Source organism: Melospiza melodia, chromosome Z (genome assembly GCF_035770615.1).
Source record: "Melospiza melodia melodia isolate bMelMel2 chromosome Z, bMelMel2.pri, whole genome shotgun sequence".
NCBI lineage: Eukaryota > Metazoa > Chordata > Aves > Passeriformes > Passerellidae > Melospiza > Melospiza melodia.
In genome coordinates this window covers 17421647-17447473 of record NC_086226.1, presented here as the reverse complement: position 1 = coordinate 17447473, position 25827 = coordinate 17421647, and the positions used below count along the sequence as shown (strand labels likewise).

The window sequence follows — 25827 nt, the reverse complement described above, 5'->3', positions numbered from 1 at the left end:
TCAACACTCCTGCCCAGCTGAGTGCTGTCTGCAGCTTACTGAGGGTACACTCAATCCCCCCATCCACACCAGCAATAAAGACATTAAGCAGGGCTGGAACCCATACTGAGCCTTGGGGATTCCCAGGAGTGACTGACCACCAACTGCAGCACCATTCACCCCCACACTTGTTACTGTACAAAGCTGGCTTGTACTGATAAATAAGAATTCCAGCCCAGTTTCATAAATTGGGCCCTGAGTTGAGACAGGGAGTTTCACCAATTATATTCCATCCTGGGCGGCAGATATCTCACTGGTCAGGAGCTGGCCTGTGTGAGGATAGGACCTGTCTAGAACCAGGAGTTTTGAATTCCCTACCTCCTTGAGGCCCTAGAACCTAAGAAGGCTCTCAACAATAAAATATACTGCTTGCCATGTGGACTTTTGAGGTGTCTGTGTTATCCTTGTCTCCAACCACCAACCCCATGGAACACTTGGAATGTGTTCAACGTAGTACAATACACACTCTGGGCCCAACCCAACCTTTCAGTTCTTAACCCAGTGAAGCGTGCACTTGCCAGAGCCATGGGCTGCCAGTTTCTCCAACAGAATGCTGTGAGAGACAGTATCAAAAGCTTCACTGAAGTGCAGGTACACAATATCCACAGCCTTTTCCTTATCTACTAGCCAGGTCACCTGGTCATTAAAGGAGATGAAGCTGGTCAAGTAGGACTTGCCATTTCTAAACCCATGCTGGCTGGACCTGATCCCTTGTTAGTCCTGTATGTGGGATGTGACTGCATACAATATAATCTGTTCCATAACCCTCTCTGGTATTGAGGTTGGGTTCACAGGCCTGTAGTTCCCTGAATCCTCTTTCCAACTCTTTCTGTAGTCATGTTGGCCAACCTCCAGTTGTCTGGGACCTCCCCAGTTAACCAGAAGTCATGATAAATGATGAAGAGTGGCTTGGCAAGCTCTCCTGGCAGATCTCTCAGTACCCTTTGGTGAATCCCATCCATCCCCACAGATTTGTGAATGTCTCAGTACCACAGCATGTCACTGCTTCCTCCTGCACTGCAGGGGGTCTGTTCTGCTCCCTGTCCCTGTATATCAGGGCAGGGGACTGGTTGTCCTGAGGATAACAGGTCTTTATGTTAAACACTGATGCAAAGAATGCATTAAGTACCTCAGTCTTTCCATCATCCCTGGTGACAAAGCTTCCCCCTACCTATCCAATAAAGGATCATTCACCTGGCCATAGCACATGCAGATGTTGTGTCCCTGATGCCCTCTGGTACTAATGCCAGGCTTTAACACTCTCTGCAGATGGAGATCTGGACAGCTGTATGTTTCTGAGGGAGGGAGCTCTCTGGGCCACCCTGCTCCTTCCAGCAACAGCTTTGAACCATACGGAATCCACCGTTGGGCCTGTTCTACTTGGGTGGGCAAAAACCACCAGCAGAGCTCACCTGAGGAGCTGGGGAGTGCCTGTGCCCTCGAACATGCCCTGCTCACACAACCTGCTGCGACAACTGCTGCGCCTCACCTCAACTGATGTGCTTATACCCTTGCCTGAAGTAACTGTATTTCTTAATACCACATCACACATAGTTTCAGGCTGCCATTCCTTTCTTATTATGCAAGTCCTCACGCTTGCATCATTATAACGGATACCAGAATAGCTGTCAGAAAATAATTCTTTCTTGTTTAACTTGTTAAAAAGACATACCTAGTGAATCTGATGTTATTCATGCTACTGCAGCTGAACATAATTTAGTAACAGATAACAGATTTCTCTGGATATTAGCTTTAAGAGCTACTCAGCATCTAAAAAAAAAAATCTCAGTTCAAAAATTACTCAGTATTTTTGCATAAACTTTCTGACAGATTAAGGAGTCATAGATAAAAATAACATAAAGCTCCTCTGTGGTACAAAAATAATTGTAGAACACTAACAACTACAAGAGGAAACATTTAGTAGAGAAAAATACAAAATCCTGTTGCTTCTCATGTACTTTTTCATTTAATTTCAAGTTCATTTATTTTATGTGCCTTCTGAAATGTAGAAATTTATTTAACTTTGACATCCTGTTAAGATGTTTTAAAACTACTGAAAATGCTTATTTAGTGCAACGCCCCTGCTTTTTTTTTTTTTTTTTTAATACATAATTTTACTGTTCCAACAAGCTTTCAACAACAGGCAGAAGGTTAATGTGTTACTTCACCAAAATTCAGCATTACTTTCTAGCTGCAGTGGTTCTGGGAACAAAAGCCATTACATACTACCAAAACAAGTCATCACCTTACACAAAACATTGACAGAAATGTAAAGAAGAGATGATCCCTTAGAAATTAACAAGAACTATTTAATCACCCTGTGGACTAGTTTTGAGTGACATGGCCTCCATAGAGGCCCAAAACCCTTTGGCATCCCTCATTTCTTAGGAGATGTCCTTAGGGAAAGATTCCAATCACTTTCCCTTACATTTATATGAAATAGACTTTGATTGGAGAATGGAAAGAAAACTTCTGCTAATCACAAATACTGGTGCTACATTGTTTCTTTAAAAAAATTATAAAGACAAGCCTTTGCCACGACTGAAGGCTCTGCTCTAAAAATGAATTATACAAGGAAAGGGATATGAGATGAATTACACATCTCACTAAGAAATGAAATGTTAAATTACACTTTCACAGACTAACTTATGCCAAAATGTTAACATGTGCACTACACCTGCAGTAAATGCAGTAAAAATACTATATTTCATAAATTGTGAAATGCATTTCTGTTGTTTACATTAAGAAAAAAACTCACTACAACTATTACATGATAACACGAACAAGCAATCTGAAATTAATTCTGGAACTATACAAGATAATCAACACTCACTGTTGCCAGGTGTTATCCCTCTGATCTGCCATATTCTGAAGCTCTAAACAATTATCTTACTTTTTGTACTTAAAACACTGCAAACACTGAAATGCTAGGTTTTGAGTTTATTATTTTCCTCTTCTTACTCTTCAGATTAATTCCACAGATGGCAAATAGTAGGAAATGTAGTTTAATTCAATTAATCTCCCCTTTGATGAATACTACACAACAAGGAAACAGAGATGGATTTCAACAGAACAGGGATATTCTCAAAATTATGGGAATTGGGCTAAATACATGGTAAAACCTGTGTATTCAGGAAATACAGCTCTCCCACAACCCCAACTAACCTAGAGTAAGTTTAACTAAGTCTAAGTCTGAACTGAATTTTAAATGTTCTTCTATTTTAGAGTACTGTCATTTGCGATTTTTTTTTTAATTTCTGGACTTGGAACTAATTGTGTACACAAAGCATCTAAAGAATACCACTGAATTATAGAATCTCTTGAATTGCAAAAGACCCACCAGATTCATCAGTCAAACTCCTGGCCCTCAGAAAAAGACACTCCAAGAGTCACCAATGTGCCTGAGAGCACTCTTGGAACACTTCATGAGCTCAGACAGACTTGGTGCAGTAATCGCTTCTCTGAGCAGCCTGTTCTAGTGCCCAACCATCATTTGACTGAAAAACCTTTTCCTCACGTGTAAACTAAACATTTCCTGACTGAGCTTCATGCAACTCATTTCCTTGAGTCTTGTCAGTGGTCACCACAGAGATCAGCACCTGGTCCTCAGCTTCTCCTCATGAGGATGTTTAAAATTGCAGTGAGGGGTCCCCTCAATCTCCTCTTCTGTAGGGTGAATAAACCAAGTGACCTCAGCTGCTCCTCATAAGACTTTCCTTCCAAACCCTTTACCATCTCCTTTGGATGCTCTTGAATAGGTTAATGTCTTTCTTATAATGTGGTACCCAAAAGAGCACACAATACTCAGGGTGCAGCCCAATCAAGTGCAGAGCAGAGCAGGACAATCACCTCTCTTGACCACCTGGTGATGCTGGGCCTGGTTTGCCCCTCTGCCCATCAAGGCACATTACTGACTCATATTCAACTTTCCATTGACCAGGACCCCAGTCTCTTTCCACAGCACTGCTCTCCAGCCTCTCACTCCCTAGTCTATGCACACATCCAGGGCTGCCCCATCACAGGTGCAGAATCCAGCACCTGACCTTGTTAAACTTCACACAATTGGTGACTCAGTTCTCTTCAATATGTTGAAGAGAACTGAGGATGGAGCCCCATGGAAGCCCACTTTTGACTGAACACTAGCCTGATGTCACCCCCTTCACCATAACCCTTTGTGCCTGACTCATGAGCCAACTGCTCACCCATTGCATAATATGGTTATTCAGCTACAAGCCAAACATTCTGTCCAAAAGGATACTCTGAGAGGCAGCATCAAAAGCCTTACTGAAGCTCAAAAAGATTACATCAACTGGCTTTCCTATATCATATAGATGGGTTACTCTGTGATGACATGGATACAGGAGTAAATATAAATATATAGATGACATTTACTTCCGTGTAAGACTGTCTTTACATATATTTTTTTTAATTTTAATGTGGCTATCTGTGTTTCACATTTCCCCACACAGCCCACATCAGTGGGCTTTCCTTTTACATTGGGTTCTGAGTTACCTGAGCATCTTTAGCAGCGTCTCAACTGTGTTTTCACCATCTCTTCTCATGACAGTCCTTATTTTGCAAGTTTGCAAACAACTCTGTGCAACCTCTTTTCCCTCAGTCAGTCATTCTGCTCCCTTATCCCTTCTGTTCTACTAGATGAATCACTCTGGATGCTAATATGCTGCTCTCTACTGTAAGATAGGTGAAGATGACATGCTAGCATGGCTTAACTGTTCAAATGTTGCATGACATTGTTTGAAAGATACGAAGGTATGGCTATGCTAAATAAGAGCAAAGGCTTTCATGTGTCACCTATTTTTTTTTTTAATTCCCTGTTTTCCTATAACACTGTAAGACTCTACAGCTAAAAACTCCCAAAATGCAATTTTTCACAAAGTTCCCATACCGGAAAATAGAAAAGGAAACCAAATAGAAATGACAGCACTCTTCAAACTTAACTAATCATATGTCTTACTTTTGCACTAACTAGTCTATTCAAAAAATGAAAGTTTACCTATACAACTAAGAGATTAAGAAAGGATTAAGATTAAATAATACATTGTATATCCACTAGACACCAAAAGATGCATACAGTTGGCAGTTAATGTATCTTCAGCAATTAAAAATTCAACTATATGAATATTGCAATAATTTAAGTTTCTAAATTATTTATCTCAAAGTGGCAGAAAATATCACTATTTAAAAATAGCACACAAGATGCAAGTGAAAAATTTATGTGAAATAGCAATCTAAGACTTGAGCTCACTTTAAGCAAAACTATTAATGCAAAAAAATTCCCACCAATTTCAAGTCAATGCAAAAAGAAATTTCATGGCCCATGGCCCATTCCACCAATTCTTAATTCTCAGTTTTATTCTCTCTGAAGTACACTAGCAAGCTGTATAAATTCAAAAAAAAAAAAAAAAAAGATAAATCAAATCACAGAGGAAAAAATTAAGTTCTTTCTAAATCACTCCCTTATACCTTCTGTTTCCCCTTCTAATCTTTCATTTTCTGCTACACTTCCCCTCCCAAACATCCTAGTGAAAATAAACGTCGGATGGTGGTCTGTTAAGACAGAAAAATAATCTCTAACTGCATTTTACTGTATTAGCTGGTTAATATAACTCCACAGTGAAACTAACATTTAGAATCTATCATATCAATGTAGTCATCATGATCCAAGCTGCAAATAATAGTGTGTCACTGTCAATTTTGCTTTCTCACACTTTCTTCCCTTCACTTCATCTGATTTTAATAATCCCTGTCAAACCACAAACAGTCCAAATTACCTTCTTGACACAGAAGCTTTCAAGGAAGAGACAGAATCTCAACTTTCATTTAGTGACTACAAAAGCAAGCTGTCCGACTGGACAAATATTATTTTCACTCTTGACAATCTCTGTAGTAAAGCATGCTTTTTAATTTTCACTGAAGCTGCCAAGGGTTTCAGATAAGCTTCTTGTTCAGCATAGACTGACTCACAGGATTAACAAACCAACAACTGTAATTGTGTTTAAAAAATCCAGCAGTTTTGAGGGGAAAAAAAACCCTCAAGAAATGACAATCACATGTCATCAGCTAACTGAGTTAAGAAAAAGATTATACAAATAATTTCAATTTAGTAGATCTCACAGGATGTTTCAAGATCATTTTACATTTCAAAGATTGACCAAATGGCTGTTCCTAACAATGTAATATAAATCAGAATTTCAAGGAGGACAAATTTATATCCAAAGACACTAACAGCAATACAAAAAAGGTTACCATTTGACAACAGGAAATATGTTCAAGGAAAACAAATTCCACAGAAGAATGTCATCTGCAACCATTTTCCACTCTGTTGGCTTGTCCTCAAAGTAAGCTCAAGAATATAACACTCTGCTTCACCTGTATCAATTTAAAACTAACTGACTTCTCTGATGAGGTACAGTATTGTATAATTAGCATTATGGTATAAGTTTATGTGAATCAAAGTATAATACATTTTAATACAAAAATTTTCTTCACACTGGTCTCTAATTATCTGAATCTTTTAGCTGAAAGCAGTAATCAGGTTTTGAAATGCAACTAGATGCGAAAAAAGAAAACATAATAACCAAGATGCTTCCCATCAGAAGACTCATGGGAAGTATTTGTTCAAATACCTCAGAAGATTGTCCAATGCATGAACTTAATTTAAGCCTAATCAAAACCATTTTAAAATATTCTTTGACAACTACTCTGTATATACCAAAACAATAAAAGCCCATCTTTGATGAATCTCTAAAATCACAACAAAATGCAGAGACATATGCATAGATGGTGTTTAAAGTTCCACAGCAAGAGAATTATGCTTTCTACTAATACAGAAGCCTTATAGTGCTCTTACAACAGCTTGGGCTGGTAACTGGCTCTTCATGAAGACTCACTTATCTTCATGGCCAGATATGTTCCTGCTTGCCTTCTAATTCTGTTTTTCTTCCTAGAGAAGAGTGAGAGTTTCAAGAGCTTACTGTTTTCCTTTAGCACAGCTAGTTAAAACACAGTCTTGATACTCAGCAGTATATTGATTCTGCTACAGGTCTGCATCAGATTGATCTGTATATTTTTATTCTTAAAAAACTTTCTGTTCAAAAGATCACTTAAAGGAGGAAAAAAATTAAAAAACACAGACCAAAGGTATTTGTCTGTTTTAATTAAAAGGACATTGATTTAAGCCTCTTTATGTGAAGTGCTTAGCCCTGACTATGACTCGACTTCTAGTTAATTATCAGTTTATATTCACAGCAGAACTCATGACTGCTTCCAGGTACATTAAAAATCCCACAGATTATATATGATTTGGGGTGAAAAACTACTGAAGAGAATAAAAATAGAAGATACGAAAGAAATCTGTGGAACACTATATTAAACTACAGATATACTGACTGACATGTCTACACCACATCTAGTTAGTGATTATCAAACTACACATTGTGCCTAACTGCTTTTCAGTTCTGTAACTATTAGGGAAGATAAAAAAAAATCTTAAGGCAGAGCCTTCTCACTAATTCACAAACCATACATAAATAAGTTTTCCATCTAGTTTCTCAGTGCTAGCCTTTATCTTCCCAGAACACTCCTTCCATATTTCAATTCAGGTTTGCTACTTGATAACTTTACAACATTATAAGATCTTACATCTCTATTTCTTTGCAGGATGAACAAGTCATCTCAACTATGCTGCTACAATAGCAAAATGACACACAACCAAGTGGCAATTTTAAAAAATATTTATCCTCAATATTTTTCCATTCCTGTTGAAAAGAATGAAAGGAAAATAAAGGAATAGTTACAGTTAAAGAAATTCCTTCTTATCAAAGACATTGTAAACAATAGCTTTAAGCTCCAGCCTAAAGCTCCTTATCACAGAGCAACAGAGTCCCACAGCTGTCAGCTCAGGAAAGAAACATACTGTATTCATGGTGAAGTTCATTTACCTTTATACTGTTACTACATATGCCATGGAAATGCCACACGGTTCAAGAACACTCAGAGATAGTTCTAATACATTCAGCCATCTCTTCTGGGAAGATGCTGTATCAAGAATATTATTTCAAGGTATGATAGAGGCAAGAGCACAAAAAGGGAGAGAAATAATAATTACTAAAAGCATTCACACTGGGAAAAAGAAATAATTATTCGGAGCCAGACCAGCTCATAAATTACTGCGCAAGAAGGAAAGACAATGAGCTGATTTGTGATGGAGAAGCGGCTTCATCCTCCCTATCTTAAAAAATCTATTATAAAATTTATTTTAGATTCTTTAGTGCCAAAACCACTTAGCCATTGGTTTCATGATTAAGAGGACAAGTGTTCATAAATATCTTGTAAATGAATACCATGCACTGTATTATTTCTTACATGATTACAAGACTTAAATGACTTGTGCAACTGGACAAGAAGTGGAACTACAGTGTAAACAATGTGTACTACTTGCCTATTACACCATAGCAAAGCTTCACTGAAAACTAAAAATCAATTTTTGGTCTTTTGAAGGAAGACTACATTTCAAGTTTGTAGAAAGACAGGAGGACATCACAAACCAAAGGTGTAAATTTTTTTTCCAAGGTCACACTAACATTTTAGCAAATTTCTTTATCCTTATATTAATTTCAAAGAATTTTGCAACTTAAAAAAAAGCAGCCATGTAAGATTCAAGGAGGAAATTTATATTACAATCAAATATTAACTGCCTAAGTCTGTAATAACTAAATAATAATAAAGTAATAACTTTAGCAGAATATCCTTCAGAAGCATGAGTTGTCATCAAATCTATTTTTATATAACAGTTCTATAGTGAACCAGAGATTTAATTCAATTATTTTAACCTGTAAGATAAACTATGCTTGTTGTGACCCAGCCAACAGCAAGTGGTCCCAAACCAAGACACTCTTACCTGGTACACCACCATGAAGCTGTTGGAAGGACATCACCAGAAAAACCAAAATATCCAATGAGAAAACTAATTAATGGCACATAGTCTGAATAAGGAAGAAAGTATTCAAAGATAGAAAAGTGGGGTAGCATTTATTGAAATGACATTTTTCCTAAGTAAGCTGGTAATAAGTGATAGCACCACACACTTATGCTAATCTTTGGAGCTGAACATTACTTGAAGTACTTGTTTCTGAGGAACTCAGAAACATGAAGTTTGTTCCAAATAAGTTTAAAAAAAGTAAATAGCTTTGCAAATGTATATCAAGCAAGGGTATTTAACAAATAATTTGATTTTTAGTATCAAAGCAGACCAGAATGATTTTTCCATTTTTTTCCTCTCTCACAGTGTGCACCAGGGATAAATTTATGACAGTATAAGCACAAAGAAGGTTGTATTGCTCACCATTCCCTAGCACGTGGCAGTTAGGCATGTGAGACAGCACACCCACCAAACCCTGGCTGAACATCAGTGAACACTGAGCTTTATTGTTTGGTGCTTACTTTTATAGGAAATTCAAAACTCCCGGGTCTAAACAGCCCACGGGTTCATATTTTACGCCCCTAGACCTTGAACCAGTGACATGCTTGCACCTTAGAAAAGATGTCATTGGTTGAAGACCCTGTCAGTCAACCCAGGGACCAGTTAATAGAACTGGGCTGGGTTTCTTATTTATAACTGGATTAATGCTCAGTACAAGCCAGCTTGTAATTTAACGTGGCAACGATTCCCTATATTTACATTACCTGACATAACATACATGTACCCAGTCAAATGGCATCTTAAGAATTTAAAATATTCTAGAGACTACTGTTCTGATTTCAAACAATACCTGAACAGAAAGTTCTATTACATTTAACAGAAAAAAAAAATGGGAAAGAATATGTAAAAAATAACAGGAACTTCCCTGTTTATCTGCTTTTGTTTCACATATTTAAGTAATTAAAAATCTTCTTACAAGCTTTCTGTACACTCCTGGTTTAGGCAATAGTATTCAATAAAATGGAAGTGGTTCTTTATGTGGAAAAGAATTAGGAATTATCAATACTTTGTGGGGTTTTAGCTAAAGTACTTCAGGACTAAAATTCTCATAATTCGTAAGTTCCATAGAAAAATCAATAAAGACATAAGCAAAGGAAGTTTGAAAGACCAGCATGGAAGTTTGACAACAGGATAGCGTTCTTTGACCAATACTCTTACATTTGTGTTTTATATTAAAAAGAAAGACAGCAAAGCCTTTACTGTTTCCACTGCTTTTATTATTTTTCTAAAAACAGAGGTTATGCAAAAAAACTGAAACAAAACAAAACAAGCCAAACAAAACAACAAAAAACCCCACATAGAAACTGACAGTAAGGTTCTAACTCCAGCCCACAAAAGCCAAGAAATTTAAAGTTACTCTGACATTCAATCTTTAAATCATGCAAGGGTGCTTCTTTTTCTTTTTTTGAAAAATGACAATGCAAGGTAATGACAAGTTGTCAGCCCTAACTTTGAATTGCCTGAAGTTTGTCATTTGGTGTTTGTGTCACAACCTTAATGTTATTTAAATGTAGTTTTTAGTATCTATTATTTAAAAAGGTCTACTTTATGACAGCAAAAAGCTTTGATGGCATAAACCTCAAAGTACACTGTAGTGCTGGTATGCCACTTCATTAGAAGTAGTGCATAAAACATATGCTGTTGACAAATCTAATTCATTAAAGTTGAGGTAGAAGCACTTTAAAGCAACTGGATGGCATCATTAGCTACAGTTCCTTTCATAAATTATTCCTCTTTTTTCTTCTGAATGATTTTGTCAGTGTTCCCTTTTCAGACTGGGAATGTTTTTGCCTTAAAGTTCAATACCATCAACACGTTTGGTCAAGTTAAATAACTAGCTTATTTGCTAACACTGAAATTGTAAGCTGATTACTTCACCCATATTAACTAAAGAGGAATAAAATTAAGAAACAATGTATAAGAGTTTCAGCCTTATCAAACATAAAATTTTAAAATTAAGAGAAATAGAGATTATCTAGAACAACAGAATAACATTGTGGCAGCATTGTTTTATGCCTCCAAGAATTGCAGCAAATCAGGATCTGGAAGCATCTCAAACCAGACTGATTTGCTGTAAAAGTTCTTTGAGAGACAACACACTGTCCATTTCTAGTTCTCTGTGCTTGAATACACAAATTTCCTCTTAAAGGTCTGCAAATGCTCTGCTGAATATGCCTGATTAAGTCATCCTGCCAACTATGCCCCTTGTAGCAGTGTGGCTGAGAGAAGACTTGGTCAGGCATGAGAAATACAACAGTGATTATGCGGATGACTACGATTAGAATTAATGCTAATACAGTATCTAAATTTGTCAATCCACTATATAAGTGGGTCTGAAGAGTTGTAATATCATAGGCTTGGCCAGAAACATACAAGTTTACAGTCTTTGGCCTTACAGAATGAACAGTTACAAAGCAACAAAGTATCTATGGAACTACTTTAGGATTTTATCTCTGTATGTGGCTAGATCTTACTGCCTTTTTTACTCAAACCTCCAAAAGTCAGTTCTCCCTGCCTTTGAGTTGGACGTACCCTGCAGGCATCCCTGCTGGGGAGCAGAGGGAGGTGTTTCGCACAGAAGCTGCCTGCAGCCTCGGGAGACCAGTTTGCCCAGTCTACAGCAACATTTTGTACCTTTTTGCTGGCCAAGGCACATCAAAGTCAATCACAATAATCAGAGCTCTCCCTGGAATACATCAATTATGCAACTATCCAGACAGTTCCTCCTGCAATTCCTACCTGGTGTTCTTACCTTAGGGTAATTCCCACCACATGTTTTTATCTTAGGACAAATCAAATTGTCTGTTAGAGACAATCAAAAGGGAGGAGGTGTTGGAGGTGGGGGTAAGGGAACTGCACACGAAAACATGATTATCTTTTGTCAGGTCACATTTACCACATTAGTCATTTACCAGTTCCATCAGAAGATTAATGACACCTATGTCCAATATGCTACACATAAAATTTTCCTAATTGGTCTCCGCATTAATCCTCATTCTGCTCTTTTTCCATTTTGTTCCCTCTCCTGCCATACTGTCTTTACATGTATATGGAACAAGCTTTGCACCACCAAAACATGGGAAGAGTTACCTGCAGATGGGCAAGCAAAATTTGCAAGATAACAGGTCCCTTAAGGGACAAATAAACAGTTACAAAGAACCTCTATGATCCTCTGTTAACCACTCAAACTTCTACTTAGCCCTCGTGAGACACTTCCTGGAGCACTGGATCTAGCTCTGGGACTCCTGACATTAGAAAGGCATGGGCCTGCTTGAATAAGTCCAGAGGAAGGTGACAAAGATGATCACAGTGCCTCTGCTATGACAACAGGCTGAGAGAGTTGGGGCTGTTGAGAGTAGAGATCAGAATGCCCTGGAAAAGCCTTATCATAGTCTTCCAATACTTAAAAGGGAGCTTGTAGTGGGCTGAAACTAGATGGCCTTTAAGGTTTTTTCTAATCCATCCCATTCTATGAATTTCACCTTAAGTGGCAAGTCCATGTCCGATACCTATATGCTGCAATCATATTCCAGTTACACATTAATAAGAAAACAGAATTGTAACATTCAGGTAGGTATTTTGAATCTTTCTTGCTCTTGTTGCACCTTCATTATCTACCCTATAATAACTAATGCCATGCTTTCTCCTAACTTTTCTTCAGTATTTTTGTCCTTCCATCCACAATCAGCTCTACCTTTTCCCTCTATACTGATCTCAAGTACAGGGAACTACAGAGAAGGTAGAAAGTGTACAAATAACACATTACCCCACTGACTGTATCTCATCTAACTTAATTTTCTAATGTCTGTGACCCAGAGTTCATGTTTATCTGCATTCTGAACATGCTGTTGGCAGTTGCCTAGCCAGAAATTAAACTGAGGGGAGAGATGTGTTATTGCAGAGAATAAACCATTCTGGAATATTCATAGTATATGCAGATTGTACTCAACATTCAGTTATTAGCAAAAATTTGCAATATCTTCTAGCATTACCTATATTTACCATTTTAAATGCAGTTACTTAGAGGAGAACAAAATACCAAAAGACAAACTAAATGCATTTTACAGCCCAAAACCCAAATAATCAGCAAACACAATGTCAATCAACTTATGGGCATTCTCAAAAAACAAAGAGAAAAAGAAGATGATGAAAGGATTTTGATGAATGAAAAATTGCTGATCACATCAGAATGGATCACCTGTGTAGGAAAAAATATTATTAGAAGGCCACCAGAGAAACTACATCACATATGTATTCCAGGCAGGTATATAGCACATTTAGGACAAGGCAGAAGAGCAATAATATGATTAAGAAGGTCTAAGAAGCAGTGATAGATTAACTCATGTCACACAATGAAAAGAAACTTGGACTTTATGTGGTAGGACAGTTAAGTATTAAATGCAAAATAAATCCATTTCATAACTATATTTTAAAAGAAACAAACAACCAAAACCTTAGTCCAAGTCTCTCCAAGTGAGAGACTGAAAGTACGCTAAAAAAACACAGTTCACTAATTCATTACTGACTTAACTAATCAACATAAACTCATGTAGAGAAGAGTTACAGAACAAGCTGTTGAACACTGTTCTGTGCTCCCTATGTTTGTCCATTGATCCACTGACATACATTAACAGAAAGTGAGCTGGCAGAAAGGCAGATGAATGCAAGGAGATGAGAAGATGGGCAGAGCTCATAATAGTCATAAAAATAAATGTTCTTTGGAACAAAAATGGCTACATGAAAGAAGCACAAAAGATATGTCCTGAGAAGAACATGAAGATGTTTTTAAAAATAAGTATTAAGTTATGATAACAGAGTTTATATTATCAGTACAGCTTGAGGAAAAGCAGGAACTTTCACAATGCTTGTTCTGCCTTTCCTGTATTCATTAGCTCATGAGAGAAACTACGGGTATTTTTATAGAAAGGTGATTACTACTAAGAAGCTCCTGTAGCTTCTGTGGATTTATATTGTATTATTTCTAATCCCTGTAATCCCTTATCACTACAGAAGAAAATTTAAATTCCTTCAGTTTCAAGAAGCCAGAGACAGTGTTTCGTACTGAAGAAAAAAATGGACTTTAAGTGGCACAAAGTTAGATTTTTATCCACATGAAGGCAGTGTGGAGACAATTTTATGACTGGTTTTTCAATGTAGTTTCACGATTGTTTATTTTAGAAAGCTGTGATTACTAAATGTTTGCCTATTGCATTACAAGTTTCATTTTAAAAGTATACATATTATGTTTAGACTGAAGAAAAAATCTCCAATGAATAATTTTCCTTAATAAGTCAACTGATAATCTTGTTTGCATGATGGCAAGTATTTTAAGCACATACCACAAAACATATTCCACTAATAAAAAAATCTGTCAGATTATACTTCACAATGGAAAGATGCTTTAGCGTGGACTTGATCACTCTCAAAATGTGCAAGTAATTACGTACGGAATTCACACACAGGAAGTCAAAAAGCTTATGTGGGACAAATAGTATACATGAAAAAAGATCAAACAAAAAAAAAAAAGAAACCCTAACTTGCAAAGTAAAGGACAAAGTGGCAGAGGCTTTGAGAAACAGACTGAGATTTACAGACAAGGATCAACAGTGATAACATAGAAAGCAGCAGCACCAACAAGGCCTGAAGAAAGATAACCATGTGAAGTAAAATAGCTATTACTGGGAAATGCAAGAAGTGAAATTTCAAGGCAAAAGACATAATGGTAATATAAATATGCACAGAACATTAAGGAAATAAAAATTTTAAGGCAGAAAGCCTGAACAGCGTTGAAAATGAAAACTCTTATTTTCTCTCTAGGTATAAAATTAAAAAAGGAGGTCTGAAAGAGATGGACACCTGATACACTGTAAATAAAATCTTTCTGTGATAGGAGGACAGGAATACTTGTTTTTCTGATCTTGCTTTCTTAACGAACTGGACATGAGAGCTGTACAGCCATTCTTGATCATCCTTAAAATGTAGTTAGAAGGTTTATAAGTCATATACCATGTGTGTAGTACAGAAAATTGCTTCCTAAATTTTATAGAACATGTTACAGGTACTGTAGAGCAAAATGTGTAAAAGTAGATACTATCTAAAACCAAGAGACAAGCTGCTAAAACATAATTTATAATACTGAGCAACTGAATTGTATACTTGACAAGTACATTAAAGAAAACTAGAGGGACTTAAAAATACATCAGTTAAAAAGCCTGCTCCCTATGAGACCTATGAGACATAAGGGACACTTAGCTACCTTAATGACATCACAACAAGGAAGGAAAGGAAGAAAATATTTTAGACTTTTAATGAACCAAATAATTGAATCAGGCAGTAAGTGAATTCCAAACTTAGCAGTCATCACTGAAATAATGGTTTAAAAACTTAATTCCTTAAAGCTCCATTTTGGTAACAAATTGCATTTTTGGTAAAATTTTGAAGAAAAAATAGATGTGAAATGTTTGAGAGCTCAGTTATTTTGATTACACATTATTTTATGTGCCAGAGACATGGGGGGAAAAAAACTTAATTCTTAAAGGTAAGAAATGGTCATCATATAAGTATGAATGATTGAATCAAGAATATCCTGAGTTGGAATCACAATCATCATCAAAGTAAGACTCCTGGGCCTGCACATGACACCCCAAGAGTCACACCATGTGCCTGAGAGCATTGCCAAGCACTTGCTGAATTCTGCAGGCCTGGGACTGTGACCACTTCCCTGGGAAGCCTGTCCCAGGGCACAGTCACCCTCTGGATGAAGAACATGAATCTAATCTCAGTCTGTCTTCCCTGACAGAGCTTCACAGCTTTGCTCACTAGGAGTTAGTTTAGACTATCTTATGCTGAAGACTTCTCCAGCCTGTTAAGAATCCTGTGACATAAAACTGCTGTTAGTTAGCAGTCAAGTAATGAATAGTAGCTAGTCCTAGTTAGTAAGAATTCAACTGTTTAAAATAAAGTAAAAGTTTACAAGAATTAAAATCAATACAATCCTGACAGTCCTTTACAGTCCTGATAAACCAATAGTAAAAGTATAAAGGTGCAACAGGTACAAAATAGAAATCTTCATTGTCAATAGACAAGTGGAAGCAATAACTGTAGTCCGAATATTAACTCTAAATATTTACGATTTTTTTCACTGTCATTTTCGCAGAAAGAGTAGTGACAAGGATTGTTGATGGTAACTTCTTCATGCAAAAAAATAACTGCAATGCTAAGAAAACAAGAGATAGGAAAAGCTTCAGTAAGCATTAAGGGTACCAGAACACTTTTTAAACAGCAAGACAAGAGATATCTGTGGCCCGGAAGAACTGTTTTTCTGTTTTGATATTCTGGGAAACTCAGATTTAAACCAAGTGTCCAATCTGCTGCCAAATTTTAGATGTCTGCATCTACGTGATTTTGGTTTTTGAGAGATACTTATGTTTTATAGCCGTGGTGAGCTCAAAGCATTGCTTCGATTGATCTAAGCTGCAGTGACAAAAACTCAGCACTTGTGAGTTTTCTGGTACACATCTCTATTTACAGGTCCTAAATATGAAAGAGTATCTGAAATACCTCAGCGAGTACAGGGTGACTTGACCACAATTCAGTTCTCTAAAGAGGTATTTCAACCATCTTTTTTAATCTTTTTTCTTGAACGCATGTATTCTACTCTCAAACTGTAGAAAAAAAACAAATAAAAGTGTTCTACAAAGCTACCTCTATTTGCCAGGAAGCATCAACAGAGTTCTTGTTCAGTTCATCGCATGAGAGAGAAATAGTCAGAAGTCATCTCTCAAATACAGAAGGGACCAAAATAAGGAGTGGGACACGAAAAAAAAGTTTTATGAACAGCATATCTTGGCATTTCTACATTTCTGAATTCTACACTGAGTGCCTGAGGTACAAGATGAATATTATTTTGATCTCTTTGTATTGTTTTGTAACTGAAAAAAAATCAAGCCTTGACTCTCGTAACCAAAACGTTGCACCAATCTGATCAGGGGGGCAGGAATGCTTTCCCTTCATGAACAGGGCAGAAAACCCTTCCCAAAAATATGTGCCTTGATTATCTGGCTGTAGCACTACCTTCTTACCTGCCCATGTGGCTTTGAAACGTTTCTACGAGACGTTTGAGAAAATGGCTCTGAGGGTCAGAAATCTCTGATCCCTCTCCTCATTCTTACAGCCAGCCTGTTCCAGAGGCAACACACTTCAGCTTGCGTACAGACCGACACACCCCCCCGCCAGACCGCCTCCCACAATTTCAGCTCGGCCGAGCCGCAGCCACGCCGATTTCCAGGCTCCCGGAGAAGTCAGCGCGTTTCCCAGCTCGCCCTCCGCCCCCGCCCCCGGCCCGCCTCCCTGCGCCGGCCAGGGCCCCCTCCTCTCCGTCGGACGGAGCGGAGCACCGCCCCTTCCCGCTCCTCGCTGCAGCCAGGCCTGGAGCGCCACGCCGCCGGGACCGCCTCAGACGGATTTCGGCGCCGCCTTCCCGCGGCAGGTGCCAGCGCCCATAAGAGCCTCGGAGCCCGAGGAGCTCGGGGGCTGCGCAGCGCCCTGCCGTGCCGCACGGGAGAGAAGGCGGCCGCGGGCAACGCCGCTGCTCCGCGGGCGGCCGCAGCGGAGCCCGGCCCTGTCCCGCTCGGCGCCAAGGCCCGGCCGCACGGTAAGCTGAGGGGAAGGGCAGCCCCAGCGGGGCCACTTACCCGGCCGGGATCCCCCCGCGGCTCCGCGCCGGCGGCCCCGGCGACCGCGGAGCGTCAGTAACAACGTCCCGGAACGGCCGCTCCGCCACATCCGGGGGCGGGGCGTGGGAAGGCGGGAACCTGCGGCGCCTGGCGGGCACCGAGACGGACCGGACCGAACCGAACCGAACCGAACCGAGGCAGCGTCAGCGCCAGCGCCGGCACATTGCCCGCTCCCGTAGCCTCCGTACGTGAGCGCTGCAGGGCTCCCCGCTGCAGCCAGGGCCCCTCGCTCGTCACCTCCGGAGCGGGACCGCGGCCGGCCTGCCGCTCCTTGGCGGCGTGTGCCTGTGGCGGCGGGGTTCCTTCACCCGCGGGGCGATGGGAGGCTGCACCGCACTGCCGACAGCGGAGCAGGGGTTCCAAGGCCTGAACTTCGGGCATTTGGGTGCAGAGCCAAGATACCGGACCTGGCGGGCTCGGCCCACTGCAGGCTGCAGTTTGGGGTTCGTTCTCAGGCTCCGTTCGTTCTCAGGCTGCTCCGGTACCGCCTGTCAGGTGTCTTTGCTGTGGCAGGCAGTGAGAGCTTAAAATGTGGGGTACCAGCATTCATTCCTTTTGATGTGTTTTCCTATTTTATTGGAAAAGAAGTGCTAGTCAGGCCTTGCAAGCAACTTCCCATGGTGTGTATTTTGTGTGTTGATGTTTCCTTTTCATTCTTCTTTCAACAGATGGCAAGTTACAGCCAGAAAAGGATAATACAAATAACTGGATTTAGAAAACAAGAGAAGAAGGCACTGCTCAAATGCCTGTCCAAGCTGAACTGTGTTTTTCTAGAGAGTAAGGTATTGTTCATTACAATACAGCAAAGAGAATTAGAAGTGGAAGTAAAAATGCAAGTCTTAGAAGAAAGGACTGTGCAGTAGGTTAGTTGTGTATAAATAGACAAAGAATTTTAAAGTTTCCAATGATACAAAGTGTGTTGTTTTGTTTTGTTAGAAATACAGAAATTGTACACATCTTATAGCAAAAAAGCTGTGCAAGAGTGAAAAGGTCTTAGCTGCCTGCGCTGCTGGTGAGTAAACGATTTGCTGTTTAATTTCATAGCATCACAGCATAAGTCTGGAAAGGACCCTTAAAAGGGTTTAGGTACCTGTTTTAATTTTGTGTATGAACTGTCTTACAAACCTTCATTCTTCTTGTTCCATTAACCTTGATTTTTAACATAGTATTATGTTTAAGTTACGATGAAGTCCACTTTTTTGTTTTGATTTTTTTCCCTAAATGATATGCCTGCTATTTCCCATTGTTGGATCTGCATCTGTTCCCAAACAGAACACTTTGTTATATGTTAGATAATAAACTCATGCTCAAATTATTTGGATGCTTAAAAGAGGGCAGAGGGAGTATGAGCACATGTAGTCAGCTTGGATTTTTGACAATAAATGTACATGGAACATTCACTGGCAAAGGTCACTGTAAGTTCCTGTTTATGCAGCAAAAGAAAATTTCAGGCTGTTGCCATTCTGACAGAAGCTACTGGTCTTTCCTCTTTAACTAGGGTCTGGTGCTGAAATCCCATGCATTAGCAAATAAAATGGTTTTAGAAGGAAAACACTGTATTTTAAGATTTCTTTATAGACTGATCACCTGTCAGAATTCTTAATGCAGTTTGAATATCTTGTAGTTATGAGATATCACAATATCATTTTTAAGCATGGTATTTATTTTCCCTGTATCATATTACTCTAAAGTGTTAAAGTAGTTGTTAGGATGGATAATCTTAAATTAAGAGATAATAGAAAAATAACTAAACATACATTTGGGTTTAAAGATATATTTAAATTCCTTGATTTCCATATTTATATATATGTATGTATTTTTCTTTGTACTAAAATAAAATTCTGATTGCAATCTTACCTAAAATTAAATAGACCAAAAGTTTCCAAGAGGGGAAAAAATATTAAAATGCATCTAAGTTTCTGGCACGGCACTTCATTTTAGCAATTTTAAACCTCTGAGTTAATGTTTTCTTACTTTTTGAAGTTTAAAATTTGAAGATATTGTCTTGAACAGAGTGGAAACGGTACATCTAGTGTCCTCATGGTGATGCAAAACTCTGTCATGCTTTGATACGTTCAAATCTTTTCCAAGACCATCTAATACTTCTTAATCCAGAAGAGGTGCTAATTTTGCATAGTCATTGCTCTTACTCGTGACGGCAGAGACAGTGTATTCATTCCTACTGTGTTGTTTTCCAGGTAGTGAAGAAAGATCATGTTTAAACACATTTGGAACTCCATAGAGTTCACCAGAAATACTGTCAGGGATACCACTTGTCATGTGCTTTCTACCTGACAGAAGTTTTGGGATGGAAACTTCGCACGAAAGTGGTTTTAACATCCAGGTCATGCGCAGCATACCTTTTCCAGTCATAAATCCACTGGTACCTATACTAGGTTTTGTAGAAGTGCCATCTGTGCTCCTGCACTGAGACATTTTGTCAGTCAACCCTGCTGTTCTGTGAAACCAATTAGGTTCACACAATTCAAGTCAATTTCTCTTACGGTGTCTTCTGTAGGTAGTGTTTCAATACAGGAGCAGGGTACTAACCAGTGCTCTTGACCTGAACCTGTAAGAAGAGAGAGAGACACAGAAAAGGGGAAGATCATTACATACTATATCAAAAGCATACATGTGGAAGATGAAAGAGAAGAGGCGGAGGAGGTGGAGCCAAGGGATGAGAGAAAAGGATGTGAAAAGAAGAAAGGGGAAAGAAAAAAGTCTAAAACTGTGTCCCCCGAATATTGATATTCACTACACTAGCAGTGCAAGTAATATTAAGAATATATAAGAGAAAGAGCTTACATGTTAAATGTCTAGTTCCTTTAAATCATAGGTAGTAAAATATTTCTTCATTTTAGTGCATTTGTAGAAGTGTCAAATGATACTAAAATTAAAGGACTTACCAAGCTTCTGTGAAAGTCCTAAGAACAAAATATGAGAAGCTGAGAAAATGTATTTGATGTTTTTGAAGAGATAGAAAAGTATTTCATCTAGAAAGGATAAAAAGACACTTAATCATTAAAAGAAAACAAAGCGATCATTTTCAGTGGCATTTTGAGATTTTTGATTCTGGAGTCTGAAGTGGAGGACTCTTGTAATAGGAAGAAGTTTTTTAAATGGTACTTATAATTTCGTCTTTTATTTGGACAAGAAATGTTTAAGTTAATTTTATATTAATTCTTCAGTTGATTGCCATTTGTCTCCACAAAAAATCTTTTGTGGTTGACAGTTCATTTTCTTTTTAGGAAAGTGGGTACTAACTAAGGAGTACATAATTAATAGTGCTGAAAGTGGCAGATGGCTTGATGAAACAACGTACGAATGGGGATATGAAATTGAAAGAGACACCCATTATTCACCTCAAATGCAATCTGCACCTAAAAGATGGCGTGAAGAACTGACAAACTCTGGTGCTCCAGGGGCCTTCCACAGATGGAAAGTTGTCCTCCTTGTTAATAGAGGTGATAAACGAATGGCATGTATTGAAAGGTAGGAGTTCCATCCCAGTTAATTTGGTTCATAACAACCTCCAGCTATCCAAACTCTGAATTATTTTCATTATTATACTTCCATACTTTTATAATGACTTTAAATCTGTAACATCACTGCTTTTCTTGCCTTCTTTTAATATAGTGTTAAAAATAACATGCATACGTTTTTTATCAAGTAAGCTGCTAAGAGAAACTTCCTTCATGAGGCAAGATACACAGATTTACAGTTTTTATGTGTGTTATATTCAAATAGTAGCTGGAACTGTATACTTTATTTCACTTGACTAGATGACCTGACTGTCTCATGGATCTGGGCACTACTGCTACTGACCTGATGAGTGTTTGTGTCACATTTATGTAATAGATTCTTCTAGTTCTGAAGATGTAATTTGTTCTAAGACAGATTATTCTGATATATGATAAATACAGATAGTTTAGAAAGTGAGTGTAGAGAAGTAGAAGAGGAATGAAGGAAAAAAAGAAAGATAAGGAAAACCAAAGTGCAAGAATGCTGAGAACAAATGTTTCTTTTCCATACTCTTGCTACACATTTGGTTTCATTACTTTAAATTCTACAGCTGAATTTAAATCAGTGCATGTTTAAGTCCTATTTGTGTCTGGTACAGTAAAAGGAACATCTGATAGTTTCAGAGCTTTCCATTCATTCAGATATTGTCCAGCTTTCTATTGAGATCCCAGTTAGTTAGGACTGCTCAGGTTTGAGTGTGCCACCGATCCACAGTCAAGAAGGGAATTGCAGTTTGTTGAATCATAGTACCGGGCTGTATGCTATGTCACAGACTATCTGTCTGTCTGTACTTCATAAACACAAAGTGGGGATAGTTGAAGTTGTTATCTTCTGATTTTGCCAACTGAAAATATTTTAAGTATGATGTTTTTTGGCTAAGTGGGAGGATTTACTATGTCCTGCTACACTTGTGAAAATGCTGATTCTTTTTCCGTAAAAACTGCTTATGTAGATGTTCATGATAACACTGTTGAAATGATGTCTTGCACAATGCTGTCTGTTTCTATTTCTTGCAATAGAAACCAACTTTAACAGGAACAACATCAGTAAGACAGGTCAACAAGTTTTGAGAAATATGTTTTTTTTAGAGACTGTTTTCCATGCACTCAATTTTTAGTCAGTCGTAAAACATTGACATGTAGATATTTTTTGGCTTCAGCAGATACTGCTTTCAGTCATAAAGGACACTATAGCTTTTGGGAAAGTCTGGGTTTTTTCCAGTATGTAACAATACTGTGCCTTTTATCCCCTTTCTATGCTCTTCCTGCCTTTAGTGCCTAGCTGTTGGATGGGTAAGTGTGTAAGACCAGCACCCTTTTCTTTTCATGTATCTGGATTATGAAAAATAAAACCTATATCCAGAATGTCATTAAATCTTATTTTTCCACCTTTTCTTTTGCCTGGCATTTTTTCTAAAAAATAGGAGCACTTGTAGCTTAACAGGTCTGGAAATTGTCCCTGGGGAAACTGTTACACGTGATGGTGCCCCAAAGACGCACATCTCTTTTCTGTATGTGATACTTTCATGATACTGGACAGCACTAATGCTACAAATGTGTATTTCTGTTACAAAAATATCACACTACATTTCAGAAAAGCAGTCTGCCATTTTTGTTAACTGCTTAATTTATAGGAAAACTTAACCAAAAGATCATTATTTTGGGATAGATAATGCAATAAATTATAGTTGCTGTCATCAAATTTGATACTTGGAAAGGTACAGAGGTGAAACTATCTATCACATATACTGGAGGTGTACATTTATTTTAATAACTAGTGTTAAATTTCGAAGAGACTATTTTGTTAAGTGGATTCTTTAATTTTCGAAAGACTATTAGGTGCCCTTTTATCTTTCTAATGAAGTTTGTGCTGTGCTACACATCTAGAAGCCTTATTCAGTTGCACTTGCATGCCTGTATTTTGTGAATGTTATTGTAGCTTTAGGCAGTGTTAATATAATATAGTAAATACATCTTTCTGAATATGTTTATTTAGAGTTCTTAAAGCTGGAAAGGCAACCATATGTTCATGTGAAAATGCAGAGCACAATATAACTCATGTATTCATCGGTGGTAAAATTTCTCCTTTACAAAATAAAAAGTGTCTCTCAGAAGCTCAATGCTACCCTTTGCAATATATAGGACATTACCTTTTTCAAGTAAGTAAACTAATTTATTGATTACTTTAAATAATGCAGTGTTAATAATGGAGGGGAATATAATCAGCCAGAGTGTTTTGTGATTTGATTAAAGTTAAGACAACTATCTGATTCTGGGACCATGTATCCAAAAGATAGGCTCATGAATAAATACAAATACCTGAAGAGAGGATGCATAAGAGACAGGTAGGTGGTTGTCTGTGGTGCCCAGTTACAGGAAATTGAGTACAAATGTAAAGTCAGGAACCACTTGGGTTTTTTTGCTGTGTGGCTGATGGAACACTGTACCAGGTTGTCTGAAGAGGCTGTAGAGTCTCCAGGTGCCATATGGACATGGTCCTGTGCCTAGTGCAGAGTTCACTAGAACCAAAATTTTGTTTTACTCTTTCCCTTTAGAGGGATGCCCCATGTTTCATACTTGTTTGCTTACCAGATGCACTGCTCAGAAGTTATTAGTATTTTGGTCTGTAACTATTCATAGGCTTCAGAATATTCATTTAGATCTCAGACTCTGGGGTGACTTTAATCAACTGCTAATTGAAACTACTACCTTTATAAGCAAGTAGGAGCTAAAACTGTGTGTGTTGCCATTTGTAAATCCTTTGGTCTCTTCTGATCAAAGCACTTAGCTCTTTGTAGTAAAGGTATTACAGGAGGGTGAGAAGGTTGGAAGGCCTTAATGTTTACATTCTGAATAAAACACATCAATGTGGGCTCTTACTCTAGTGCTTACTCTCTTAATGAGACTTGTTCAGGGAAGTTGCTCTCATTTAAACCTTTCAGCTAAGATGAACATTTTCATAGATGAGTTAATGTAAAAGCTTTATGGCTGTGTCATCTTTTATTGATCTCTATCAAAATCATGTGTTTGTTGCTATGCACCTTGAATTCCTCCCAGGTGAGATAACAACTTTCCATCTTAATGAATCCATTAGCTTGCACATCTTTTTTTGCTTAGATTTCATTAAAGGAACTCACCTCAGAGACATTAGCTTTCTGTTTAAGTGAATCCAAAGAACTCAGGAAATAGCCAAGGCTCCTAGTCTCTTAAAAGGAAAAGAATAAAACATAGGCAATCAAATTGCAGCCCTTGTCCAGATATATTAAGCTTTATCAAAGAATGTTACGGACATGCTCTTTTCTCTTTGTCCCAGAAGTACTTGACGTGTTATTCATTAGATTGTTCCAACTTCATAAATTTATAGTCATGCTATCTGACTGCTACTTCTGGCAAATATAAATCTCAGTCCTCCCCTAAACATCCATATATGTGTCTAGATGATGGATTTAGCAAAATAACATTATATTCTTTCCAGGGCAACTGAAACTCCACTGATGTTCAGAGTATTTTTGGTGTGATTTTTTTTAACTAAGTCTTTTCTTCATGTTTATATTTCAGTATCTGTTCTTATTATCTTAACCTTGTAAGTCTACTGTTAAAATACTGTGTGAGATTGTCATTGGTTATATGATGTTATAAGGCATCAAATTCATTGATTCAGGGTATTAAAACACATGCATGATTTTCTTTTAGGAAGTTAGTCTCATAATTAAAACAGTGAATTTAAAAGCTTTTTTGGATGCATACTGGAGTTTCTAATTTTTTTACCAAGATTGTACTATTAATTGTTTGAATATAAGTGTTTTAATGAGTGTGTTGAAACTAACATGCATGAAGGACCATAAGAAGTGAAGGCTAGTTAATGCATCAGAGTTCAGTTATCCATGCTCATCAAAAGCTATTTGGAACTCTATTCTAGTTACAAAAAAAACTTCATTCTCTTTTGAAATGTGCAAGAAGTTCTTGTTCTCAATATTTGTTTAGAGATACGTTATGCATGTTCCAAATATGTTTGTATTGAACAACGCATTTAAGGGAAAATCTGAAAATAGGATGAGGCATGTAACTTTTGAAACTTTTTAATAAAAACATGGAATTATAAACTTATTGCACCTTATCATTGCATGCACTACTGTGTTTTTTCTTTACTGTTATGTCCCAGACTCAATTCACCCATCAGATTCAAGAGTTTGAATTATTAGGCAAGTTACACCAAACCTTCCACACCTGCTCACAATAAGAAATGGCCAAGGCAATGTTTCACTTGTGTCTGTCTCATGATTCTTAACTCATCACACTGCAGGAGGAGGAGTCTGGTTTTGTTTATTGACCTTAAACAAACATGGTGTTTTATTCTTAACCTGTGTATCTTTGATGAAAAGCATGCATTGAAACTCTTACTGAAATGTATGTTCTCAACTCATTCAGTAAATTCAAAATATTTTGTATAGTTATTTTTTTCAAGCAAAAGTTATTTTGTGGTGTTACTGAGAGTAAGCAGTTGAGAGAAATTTGAGAAATGCTTCTTCAT

At 37.8% G+C, this 25827-nt stretch overlaps 2 protein-coding genes across 7 annotated transcripts in view; one reads left to right on the top strand and one right to left on the bottom strand.

The window, feature by feature from the left end:
* Nucleotides 1-17809, bottom strand: part of KIAA0825 (KIAA0825 ortholog) — a 235845-nt gene extending 218036 nt beyond the window's left edge. Inside the window, exon 1 of one of the 2 annotated variants that reach the window (XM_063179912.1) lies at nucleotides 17734-17809. The gene's annotated coding sequence lies outside the window, so the exon portion shown is untranslated. Of the gene's footprint in view, nucleotides 1-17121; nucleotides 17288-17733 lie in introns of those variants that run through there. The other variant, XM_063179914.1, reaches the window with a different exon arrangement.
* SLF1 (SMC5-SMC6 complex localization factor 1) overlaps nucleotides 17618-25827 on the top strand; it is a 34152-nt gene continuing 25942 nt past the window's right edge. For 2 of the 5 annotated variants that reach the window (XM_063179924.1, XM_063179921.1), the window contains exons 1-5: nucleotides 17851-17959; nucleotides 18444-18557; nucleotides 18712-18787; nucleotides 21024-21267; nucleotides 23293-23455. In XM_063179924.1, the coding sequence (XP_063035994.1) occupies nucleotides 18444-18557; nucleotides 18712-18787; nucleotides 21024-21267; nucleotides 23293-23455 (597 nt within the window). In that variant the 5' untranslated portion in view covers nucleotides 17851-17959. Of the gene's footprint in view, nucleotides 17694-17850; nucleotides 17960-18199; nucleotides 18219-18443; nucleotides 18558-18711; nucleotides 18788-21023; nucleotides 21268-23292; nucleotides 23456-25827 lie in introns of those variants that run through there. The other 3 variants (XM_063179922.1, XM_063179923.1, XM_063179925.1) reach the window with 3 other exon arrangements.